At 38.2% G+C, this 12,519-nt stretch overlaps 1 protein-coding gene across 1 annotated transcript in view; it reads left to right on the top strand.

Moving 5' to 3' along the window:
* Positions 1–8,258: 8,258 nt before the first annotated feature.
* The window catches only part of GRXCR1 (glutaredoxin and cysteine rich domain containing 1), a 42,469-nt gene continuing 38,208 nt past the window's right edge, over positions 8,259–12,519 (top strand). Inside the window, exons 1-2 of the mRNA XM_010162519.1 lie at positions 8,259–8,654; positions 10,564–10,566. Coding sequence (XP_010160821.1) covers positions 8,259–8,654; positions 10,564–10,566 — 399 coding nt within the window. The remainder of the gene's footprint in view (positions 8,655–10,563; positions 10,567–12,519) is intronic.

Below are 12,519 nucleotides of genomic sequence, written 5' to 3'. Positions count from 1 at the left end.
AAGAGTCTTGCAACTAAAAGGTGGAACTAGCATGTGGTCAATAGTAATGATATGGGGCTGAGTGCACTGAAAAGCTTGGACAGGCAGGCTCAGGACATAGACTTCAGACATGCCTGCTGGAAATGCAGTGTGGAATACTGTCACTGTCCTTCAGCTGTGACAAATAGTGGTAAGCTAGAAAGAGAACAATACAGGGAGAGAAAGAAATAAATGAGGAAAAAAAAAATTATCATAAATGCCTGTTGGCAAGTCAGACATTATTTGTAAAGATTGTACCAGGAAGCCCAGGGAGAAATTCATGTGCAATTTAGTATTTATGGGAGAAAAAAGCATTGCAAATTTCCTTTTGGTTTCTTTGCCACTTTCTTTACCTGTTGGGTCCTATTTTGGATCACAGGTATGAGAAAGGAGACTGGTGCTGCAGCAGGAACTCCTGAGGTTTTAAAAACCAGAGACTGTTCTAAAATTGAGAATTCCTATGGAGACACACTGTCTTCCCCTTTCATTTGCAGTCTGGTTAATGAGCCTGTAAATTGAATTAGCTGAGTCTGAGTGCTCAAAATCCAAGCTGAAATGAAAACAAGATTAGAATAGTGTATTAAGGCTATACTTGTTTAGGTGCATTTAGTTTCCTGAGGAATGCAATAAGGCTGAAATAATAATAACAAAAGAATATGTGACCGAAGACACATGATTCATTACAATGTACAAACCAACCTATTATATGATGTTCAGATATCAGAGTGCTGGGTCCTCAGCTGGCAGCTCAGTCTTTCCCAGTCTAAAGAGATTAAGGGTAGCTAAATAAGGTGGCATCTTATTTTTCTTTTTTTTTTTTTTTTCCCCCTGCTGCTATGTTATGTGCATGTTCTTTTGGACAATGTTTGGCATCTCTTTTTTTAAATAGCAAATGAATGGCCCAAGAAGTGACTGCAAATTAGAGTAATGAATAACTGGATTTATGATAAAACAGTGCACTGAAGTGTGGGGAAAAGCTGGACAGCACTACATCATTTGTTCCCAACGATTTTGAGCAATCAGTGCTAAAAGAGGAAAGCATAGTCTGTCCTCCCGAGCTTTTCCTTCCTTTGTAGATGAAAAAGTACCAGTTTTTCTGTTAGCAAACAGAAAAGGAAGGCCTCTCTCGTTTGTTGGCAGTGCCTCTCCAGCCCCCTCTGCACCTGCTGTGGGCTGGTGTGTGCCAGCCTCACCCAGAGACCACTCAGCAGTACCTGACGTCCCTGCACTACTGGTGAATCACCAGTCTGGGCCGCTCCATTTGCACTAAGCTCTGAATTTCTGTCAGTAAAAGGCCAGTGATTTCATCCAGTGTGAGTGTGATTTCATCAGTCAGTCCAGATAAACATTTGCTGACATTATTTCCCTGCTCATACTAAGGGTTATCCTGGGTCAAACCAGGTGGTGATTCCCAATTCGTTGCCTGAGATCCACGAAGTCTAAGTGACTTAATGACTCACCCCTCTTGCAATTAGCTCAGCCACTAAGCAGACCATTACCCTAATCCTCTGCCCTCTACCTGGTCTTTCTCTATTCACCTCTATTCACCTTGGTTATGGGTTACTGTCATGTGGAAAAATCACACCGATCTCATCTCTTCTGTGTCCATGGATGGCTCTTCTGCCTCCAGGTCTCATAAACAATTACCTTTGGGAAGTCATGGCTATTAAACTCTCCTCAGGATCACACAAGGCAAAGCTGTTATGTTTCTGTTCTCCTGAAGGTTGTATGAAATGCTCTCCTTTCCTAGGATTTAATACATTTGTATATACATAAATACTTCCTTTGCCAAAACTGATATCCACTCTATCTTTAATTAAAACCAGTACAACAGTCCAGGCACTGGATGACTTTTCTTATCAGGTAGTGGCTATATGGGAAATCTCAGGGTATGCAGATCATCTTCCTCATACAGGAGTCAGTCTGCTGTTACATACATAAGCAACAGTTGGAAAAAACCCAACTTTACAAGATTTTGGAGTCTTTCTTTTCTCAGCAATGATCTGAAAACGTGGAGAACAAACAACATATAAGGATTTTTGAGTTTGGAATAAAAGAAACCCACAGAAAGAATACTAACAGTAACATTAGCTAGTTATAATGGAACGAAATGAAAGTCCTTTATCTTATTTTCATCACTCTTATTCCCCCATGTGAAGTGAGAGCTAAGCTGCATTATTATGTTATTATCTCTGGAGTATCTACTGCCTACAATCACAATGAAGATGTGATTTTCTAAGGACAAAAAAAAAAAAAAAAGATAGGAAGAAAACACTGAATATGATTTTCTCCTGTGAAAGCCAGAGAAGCAAAAAAAAAAAAAAAAAAAAAAAATTCCTAGTTGCTAGTAGTCATATTTTTGGCTCAAAAACATATGTCAAAACTACTACATAGTGGAAAGTTTGAGAGAGGCATGCAAGATCTGTGCTTCAAGTCAAATATAGGATTTTGGCAGACATTTGCATGTTCAGCAGTAGAATTTTCTTACAGTCTGCAAGCAGTAACTTGTACATACTCCCACAGAAGAATAAATGTGATCAAAAAAGGACACTGCATGTGTCCCTCAGAGGTAAAGTCCCCAAATAAATATTACTCATCCAAAAAACCCAGGTTGAATATAAACCAACCTGAAAAACGTTTTCCTAATCTAAGAATAAAATTTTAAAAACATAAGCCTACTCACAGTATTTATAAATCCTTTTCATTTCTTTATAAGCTTCTTAGAGCAATTCCAGTAAAACTATATAATTAAATCCTTCTTGTCTCCAAGGAACATTTAAGAGATCTGTTTAAATATGGACACTCATTAATGAAATGTTGACAGCTCAGCAGTAGGACTCAGCAACTGTTTAACAAAACATAGGAATATGAGGGGAAGATCACCACATCCAAAATTTAACAATTCAGCATTCAATGATCTAGTTGGAATTTGTCCAAAATAAGGAAAGCAACGTGTTGGCCTAACATACCTACCTTATCAAAAGGGCTGTAAGGATTTTGTTTCTGGTATACATATGAATATATGTATTTATGAGTCAAAAGATGACAGAAGTTTGATACAATTTATTTTAAATTTTATTCAGCCAATATTACCTACTTTCAAGAAAATAGTTGTGAATTTCTAATTAAAGACAGACATTGAGTACCTTTCCAGACACAATGCAGAGAATTTCTTCCTAAGGAATTTGGAAATGGAGGCTTTCTGCTACTCCTGGCGAAAAGGGTAGCAGAAAGATCCCGTATATCCTCTTACCTCCTTATGCACTTGTGTGCATGGCCTAGATACATGTGTTGATTTCCTCACTCATTTAACTCATTCATTATATAAATCGAAGGAACATCACACCCAACTCACTAATGTAAAGAGAAATGTGGATCTTGCCATTCTGTCTAACAATTGTTTAACAGAAGTTAAATGAAATATACAATTGAAATGAAATGGCAGTGTAAAGCACTTGTCGTATGAATAGTTAGACATTATAATAGTAACAGTATGCTCAGTCAATTCTCATCTGTAGTATTTCTGTCTAGCAGCTGCTATGCCTGACAAAAAACTGCCAGATGCAAGAGTTCCCTGATGGGTACCTGAACACGCTCTGTGTGTTCTCCTGAACTTTACTACAGTTAAAATGTTATTCTGGACCTGCAGGAAAGTAGACAGATGTTTTACCAGCCTAGCAAATGGGAATATTCCTTCTCTGAGCAGGTGGGAAATGCACTAAAACTGGCTCAGCTAGAAACATGTTTAGCATTCACTGCTCAAATCATCTGTATTTGTAATCTCTAAAGCATAGAGCATGTTGTTCACAAACTGTACTTACTTGTGACTGAATAAACAAACTTAACTTTCCACACGTGCTTTTACAAACTAAAGCGCCTGCTTCCCAACAACAGATGGGAAATCTAGGGGTTTTGAATATCTGTGTCCTGATTAATGCTCTGTTAATTGTGCATTAACAATTAGAGATTACAGAATATGCTTCTGATTACTGCCAGTGTAATAAAGTTAGAGGCAGCTGCAAACAGACTATGTAGAGTGAAGAGCAATGAGTATCACAGGACATGTCACTGTGAATTCATGCCATCTGTCTAATGTTGAATGACACCAGTGTGAATGGTATTGTCAACCTACAGAGTTGCTATATATACTTAGTAACCTGCAAATACATAAGGCAAAATGGCCCCACTTATACTGTGCATCAAAACAGAGAGTAAAATGCTTTGCCATAGTGTAAACGGCTCTGTTGAAATTATCATGTTCAGAAATGAAGAAGGTTATTTGTCGATTTCAACCTAGTTTCTTTCTTTTTTTGGACATCTGTTTTCTTCCAAAAGTCTTGTTTTCATTACTTGGGTTTAGTTTCACTGCTATTTTAATGCTACCAATTCTAACAATTATTTATACCTTGGCCTTTTATTTTTTGATCAATGGGAAGGTAAGGAGATCCATTTATACAGTAGTTCCAAATAGTACTCTACATTTCTTCATCAAAATGCAAGCAATTTCTACTGCTTCATACACATGGCTAGGTACTCTTTCAAGCATTTTGCTACAGTTGAATGTCATTACTTTGTGGTCCTTTCCTGAGGTGAAGCTGGTAGTGCTTTAAACTTACAGAAATAGCATGCCTACAGCAGGTTATCTACTTGTATAAGCTGCTGAAATTGAAATGTGTATATATATATATATATATATATATGTATGACGGATTCTGACAGATAGATATCACCTACATATTAAATAAATTGTGTCAGGATTATAAATGAGACTAGAGTTTCCTTCTATTCTCTTTTTCTCTTTTTTTTCTTCCTGATAGTTATAAGGGTCTCACTTGGCATAATGTGATTGCTCCTTTAGCTTAGTTCAAAGCTTTAATCTTAAAAGTATTAAAGAGTTTGGCTCACCTGTCCTAGTTTCAGAAATTTAAAAGGTAAGTGTTCAGACTAAGCTTGTTAGACTTTCTCCACTTTCTCTGTCATGGAAGATGTGATGAATTGCTCTATGTCTGCACCTTCCTGCATAGAGTGTGGAAGATTCCCAGGTGTCTGTCTCAGAGCAGATGCTTGTCTTTCAGGTTGCACTTTACATCATCTGTCCCCTGGGACTCACCTAGTACTGTTATCTTGCCTTCTTCGTCAAAAAACATCAGAATTCAACAACTAGAAGCAGCATAATCTTCTTTGTTCCTTTCAACACAGTGATAAATATGAATGTGATAAAATGTGAGGAATTTACTGGAAACCCTATTATTTAGCAGCAACATCAAGGCAATGGGTTGGTCCAATTCCTTGTGAGATGAGACAGAGTCAAAGAAAAGGCAGTGGATGTCATATTTTCTTTCCAAGTTTTTGTAAAAGAATGCTTTTCTATTCAGGAGAAATCTCCGTAGTGACAACTTTTTTCTCCATGTACTTCAATTTTATGCTTGCTGGACCTCCTGGCCTCAAATTAATCAATAGCAGAACATTAGGACCAAACCAAGCAGAAACAAAAAAAAATAATAGCCAAAGGATTCAGGAAGAGTCATAATTATGGGTAAGAAATATGTTGTTACTGCAAAACCTCACCCCATTAGTTTTTAATGGATACCACTCATTAAATGAAATAAACCTTTGAATGAAAATAAGTTTGTCTAGAGAAGCTAGAAAATGATAAACATAAAAATAATAGCTGTCAGAGTGCAGCATCAGACTGGGTAAGTGGAGTCAGTGTCAGCATTTACTATTAATTTTATTCTACAGGAGAGCCAGAGATAGCTTAGTCAAGTTCCATCTTTTCAGCCTTTGTTGAGAGTATGCACTGAGCAGATGGTACAAATATGTGCATTTCAGGTCTTTGAACTCTCAGATGTCTTATGTCATGAATACAACCAGTTTAGAGACTGTTATCTGTTTCCTGCTGGCAACATGCACCTCAAAGTCATGTTTGCTCAGAGAAAGTCCACATCTGGAAGATGAAATCTTATGTATGTCAACTCCTGTCAAGGGACACTCTGCACTGTGATTAACTATTTTTTCTGCAGAGAAAACTCTGCATACAGTTTCTCATTTCGCATAACCAGACATAAAAATATTTCCCAATGACTAATGGAATTGCCATGAAACTAAATGATGAACTAATTTCCTCCTAACAGAGAACAAGATGCTAACAGTATTTGGACTGTTTTTAAAATGTGGTACTGGTTAATTCTGCATTTATTCAATGCTATATTAACTTTTGTATCACTCAAGTAGCATCAAATCTTTTGCACTACAGACAGTACAAACTTACCCGTTGCCTGCAATAGGAGTAAAATTTTTTCTCTGTTAAAGAATACACAGCATCAATCAGAGGAGGTAAAAATATCCAAAATATTGTTATGTTGTCCAAAATATTTCTGTTATAGAAGCTCAGACTTCTTAACCTCTGGCAATTGAATGAAAAGTATTTGGGTTTTATTACTGAATTTAAAAAAAAAAACAAACCAAAAAGAATATGAAAAAAGATCTTTACTGCAGGTTTTTCAGTCAGTTTTTTGTAATAATAAACTATATTTATTGTAAAAAATCCTGTGGTCAAGCAGCTATATTACAGTGTGCCTCAACCCCCCCAAAATGAATTTCACGTGTCTTACAGTTTTTACCTAATTTTTTTCTGTGTGAATAATAGTAGTTGATAACACAGTGAATCACCTCATGTTAGAAAGAAGTGTGGCAACCGTGAACACTATGAAATGCTACTAATCATTTGTGTTTCTATTTTGTAGATGGAAAATAAGTAATTTTAGAGTTTAGTCACAAAAAATATGATTTTACTAGGCTTGAAGAGCAGTATTTTCATACCTCTTGTTCAAAAGAAAGTCACAATTAGCCCCCACCTAACTGCTGAAAGATTTGAGCTTGCATTTTCAAAATCTTGGCCAGAAAGCCTCCTCAGATGCTTGAAGTTCTGCAGCTGCTCATGGCCACAGGTGTTACCATTTTGGGTTAGCTGGGCTTCTAGGGACTCTTCATGACTATACCTGTTGAGGGGGTCACAGGCTTCAGGAAACTATTCAGCATTCATGAGTCTAGAGAGAAAGTGGTGCTGTAGGGAGCATGTAGGGAATGTTTGCCAGGAAAGTGAGAATAGGATGGAGTTCTTGTGACTGCCTTATGGCATGCTTTACATTTTACTTTAAATGGAGAAAATACAGAAACTGCACTGTAAGTCAGGATCGCCACACAAACTCCAAACCAGCTTGGGGGTCTAATGTGCCACTGCATGACACTGAGTAGACATAGCCAGAAATCTCAAGTCTGGGTTTGTTATTTTTACATCTAGGGTTGGGTGGCTAACACTGCACCAGCCTCTACTTGTGATTTGTTGTGACAGGGGAATTTGCTTCCCTTGCAGTTGAATCCATGTTACCCTACTTTTCTTTGTTTGATCCTTGTTACCCCGATTCATTAGCTTTCTCCTATTCCTTTGTTCAGATTCCCCTGGCCCAGTCCTTGAATAATCGACAAATCAGAACAGAGGCTTTGGTTACTGTGTGGTACTAGATGTGGCTTGGTTTTATTTAATAACACTGTGTTACTTTGTGCAACAAATTGTGACTAATTTCTTCTCCACTGCTCTGTCAGTCTGTGAAAAGGCCAGCTCCACAAAACACCAAGTCAGACCTCCCTGCTGAATCTCTGCAAGCTTATATAAAAAGCAAACTTGGGTGAATGATGTCTGACTGGCAGGGAAATTAAGTGTTTTAGTGAAAGAGATGTGCCCATCATTGACTCCAGTGCTGAATTTTGCAATTTTCCCCTCGGGTATGAGGTATATAAACAGTTTTGACTCTGCAGATCTTGTGAAAAACTCTTGCTCTTTGCCTTTCTCAGCAAAGAAAAATTGTGTTCATATGAACTCATGTAATTTCTGTTGTTGAGTTAATCATGTGTGTCTTTCAATTTTTATTTTAATCAATGAATATAATTTCTCCCTTTCTTGTTTTCTTCCTCAGTGCTAAAAAGTACACAATGACTTTTTAATATTTAATTGATGAGATCGTTTTACGGGTTTTAGTTTAAAGGTAACCATAGCACAAACGCATCCATTATTAACTGCAGAACGGCAGTGTAGCTTCTTGGGAACCCTCTTTAGTTTAATATGAGAACCCCTGTCAACAGAAAACAGTGCTGATATTGTTATTAAGTGTGACAAACTGGCAAATGCAATGGGCACCACGCTGGAACAATGCAAACTACTTATGTCAATGGAAGAGGCAATGTTTAAAACTGAGATGAAGGCTGACAGCGAGAGGCTGTCGAGGAAGGTTCGATTCCGCGTTGCATCTTCGCACAGCGGCAGGGTGCTGAAGGAGGTGTACGCCGACGGGGAGGCTGCCGACTCTCTGGACTCTGAGTATGCCAGTAGCTCTGAGACCGACCAAACCAGCCGGCTGAGTGAAGTGGACGGGCAGCAGAATGGACACATAGGGTCTGAGTGTGATGAAAATGAGAACGATCAGGATGACTTGCTCATTTTAGTCAGAGCCACTAAAAAGAGGGGGTTTGGTACAAAGCGAGTCAACATCCTCAGCAAAAATGGCACAGTCAGGGGAGTCAAGCATAAAGTCAGCGCTGGTCAAGCCCTCTTTGACAATTTGGCAAAAGTATTTCAGGTAGGTGATGTGGTCCTGCTGACTGTGAGCCCCATGTATGTCCCTCTAAGCTCCCCACATTATTCTTTCCCTTGTCCAAACCTCTCTCATTTATGATTTCTCAATATTCTGTCCACTTGCTGTTGTTGCACAGGAAGGGTTTATGGCTCTTTCTGGTATACTATGGCTCCCCAAATCAACTCTGAAATTTTTCTTTCAAAATTGACCGAAAATTTGCTGGCTAGAAATGAGTATGTGGTGCTATCCGTGCAAGAAAAAAATGTAACGGAGGAGTTAACTGTGGCTTGGTTGGAGATCTGTACAGGTTCACTGTACGGGGATGCATCATGTTTCTACTTCTATTATATTAGTTCTAATGAATTTGCAATGTTATCTACTGTCCCCTACATGTAAATATGTATACTTGCAAATTCCATTGTGTTTAATCTGCAAAGTAGATCAAATTAGATGCAGGATGGCAACAATGATGGTTTTCCCACATGAAAATTTCAGAAGAATGAAATCTTAGTCAGAGGTCTCTTATTAATGTCTGTTTTCCATTTATTTTGTAGAAGGAGCAGAATATCTGTATTTGAAACAGTATATGCCACACTGATGACTTAAACAGAGAAATATAGGCCTCAGAAAAATCAAGATAAGATTCCTAAAAAAATTAACTCATGTATATATAATTCATCTATATATGCTATTCAAGTTTTTAAATCATTAACATTCAAACAAAAGAGCAACATTTATGCAAGAATTTATCCAGAATTATTATGGAATTATAGAATTATAAATGCAAGCATTTATCCAGAATTATTATGGTTACTTAAGTTAGCCTATAATTGGCTTCAGAGCATTGTTTTAAAAACATTTATGCAGTTTTAAAGCATGGGGAATTTGATGTTAGTAGCACTTGTTGTTGTGTATTAAGGTGAAATCTTCTAAAAGTTCTTTTTTACTTTGAAGCTGAATAATTTCATAATACCTTTAGAAATGGCTATAGGTTGCTTCTCGTTATGAATTGATCCTCTTATGTGTACCTAAATTATAACAGTCTTTTTGTCAATATCGATGTTCCTGTGGAAGATGGATTTTTTGAAGATTAATTTTGTGTTAATTTTTGTTCCTTATATCACATAGCACTCAAGTAGCTTGCTTTCTTTCAAGCCACTGACTAGGGAGTTTGTCCTTGAGTTCTCTACTTTGATAAAATTTGTAAGTAACTCACTTTTTTAAAGTAGATATGAGTTAGGAAGCGTTAACAGAAAGATGTCTGGATTCTTCTCCAACCTTTATTCCAAATACTGTTCCATATTGTTTTGCTACATGGAGGACACCATTGCACCTCTCTAGCCTCATTTCCTCCTAAAACTTTCCTTGTGCTGCATCAAGGGACACCAAGCTAGTGTCACCTGAATCACCTAAATAAATTGACCCATCTGAAGACATGTGTACCTTAATTAGTGACCGTGTCATCTTGCTGTTTCTATCTCCAGTTTTAGGCTGGAAGTTCTTCAGGAAAGATTCATGGAGTGAAATAAATGTATTTTGATTGCAATGAAGTTCGTTTTATTCCTAGTAGACTTACAGCTAGGACCAACACTATTTCCATGAGGTGTTTTCACAGAAGAAAGGAAGGCTTGAGAGGAGGCATATCCATCTGATAACTTCAGAAAATGATATGTAGCCAAGTCTACCACAGAAGTCCATAATTAAAATCTGTAAAATAATTAATGGCTTAAAAGTAATAAGGATCTTGTATTTTGTAGCAGAAGAAAGTGGAAAAAATAAATTATCAGGTGAATTTTTTTTTTTTTTCCATACAGCACATTGTTAGATTTAAGCACTCTGCTACAGGCATTGTAAAGGCCAAAAGGATAGGCAAATTTTGAAAAGGGGTGAGGAAAATATATGGGTAACTGAGCAGGTCTAGATGACTGATTTCCAGAAATAACTGTATATTCTTAACTTAAGCATCTACTGGATCAAAGACATATATTCAATAATACAAAGAAGATAATGTTTCCCCAGAGATGAAGTTTAAAGTTAAGTGAAGAGGAATGATTATTTGCGTATCTTCTACGTCATACTGTGAGCCAATTTTCTGTGCCACATGATGAGAGCAAAACACAAAGGCTGGCTTTGAGACTGATTGGGAGCTGCTTGATCCCTATGTGAAATATGATCAAAATCCACCTAATTACAAATGAAGTAATGACCTTTAGCGTAAGATTAGAGAATGATATCTAGTTTTCTATAAGTATGTTCCAGACAATTACTTGCACAGTAATACCACTTAGAGAACAACAGGAGTTCTGCACTCAAAGATATGTTAAGATAGAAATATTACTCTATTAGAAAATATAACTCAAAATCCTTGATCTGGGCATTTTTGTGTTTCCTCCTTGTTAGTGGTTGAGTCACCATCTCTGAAGGTGTTTAAAAGATATGTAAACGTGGCACTTAGGAACATGGTTTAGTGGTGAACTTGGCAGTGTTAGGTTAAGGGTGGGACTTGATGATCTTAAAGGTCTTTTCCAACTTAAATGATTCTACAATTCTATGATTCTCTGTGAGGTCACCTGCAGTTACATGTTTTGCTTCTCTTGGCTAAGCAACAGCAGATGTATAACAGCAGTTAAAATGTATACGAAGTCCCTTATCCCTGAGGAGAGCCCTTCGATGATTCAGCAGTAGATGACCTCATTATACGTTTCTCAGAGTCAGTGTCAAAGCAGGCATTTGTAAACTCAGGACTGTGCACATGAACTCTTGACAATCCGAAATCCTGAGCAGTGCCAGTATTATGATTCTTCAGACTGTATCTGCACACTCCTCTACTATCCTACTACCCAGAATCCTCAGATATTCCCTGTGGTAGAGAGGAAATCCTTTAAAACAAATCACTTTGTTCAGATATTGTAGGGATTCGTAAACTGGAATTTGTTAGGTCGTGCAGTCAAGACCTTTGGCATTTTCTGTTCAGACACCTGTCCTAAAAGCACTCCTATGTATTTTAATGTTCCATGGAATATTTGGGGTTTTGAATATTTTTCCCACTTTTTCTAACTACAGCCTATCTACTGAATTGGTTCAGACAGTTCCTGCCCACGACAGACTCATCTGAAAAAACTCACACCTTCTGGAGTTTTTTGGGGTATGAATAGGGCAATGTAATACAGGAAGTATTTGTGGAGGAAAAGGTGATTTTGGTTGTTGCTGTATGATACAAGCCTGGCCTGAGAATATATACCTACTGCCAAGGAGACATGCATCCCCTACTACCTCTTCCCACATTCATGTGCTGAACAATTCCATCACCAGCACAACCAGTGATTTCCCATTTCCACCATTCCTTGAGAAGAGATATAGCTTCCTTGCATTAGTCTGTCCAATGACTGTCTGTGTCCCTGGATGCAAGCTGCAGCTCTGTAACAGTTGACCCTGCATGGCTGGTGAAGCTGCCATGAGCCTGGTGGGGGATGGGACTTGCTTGGCTGTGAGGATTGTGTGGAATACAGAGCAGCACGTCTGGGGGTTATCTCAGCTTCATGGCAGGACATTTTGGGGGCAGAAAGGTGGGGAAGTGACCAGCCCTATTGATGCTTCAGGGGAGCATGGTTTCCATGGCAACCCCTCCAGCCTTTACCTCCCAGTGGTGGAGGCCACAAGGAGAGCGTTTACATAGCAACCACACCCTGGAGGACTGGGATGGTCACACATGTCCACCTGGCTTCCGTGCACACCCAACTGGGGTGGCCTTCTGCCTGGCTGGCAGTAAGGCAGTCAAACAGTCAGGAATATTTTATTCCTGAGAAATATGCAGTACTCCAAAGCCTGAATAACAGAAAGCATCTGGAGCTCCCAATCTCCCTGTTTG

This window comes from Antrostomus carolinensis, unplaced genomic scaffold (assembly GCF_000700745.2).
Source record: "Antrostomus carolinensis isolate BGI_N321 unplaced genomic scaffold, ASM70074v2 scaffold3370, whole genome shotgun sequence".
NCBI lineage: Eukaryota > Metazoa > Chordata > Aves > Caprimulgiformes > Caprimulgidae > Antrostomus > Antrostomus carolinensis.
Note: the sequence above shows the minus strand (reverse complement) of the source record. Positions and strands in the feature narration are given on the sequence as shown.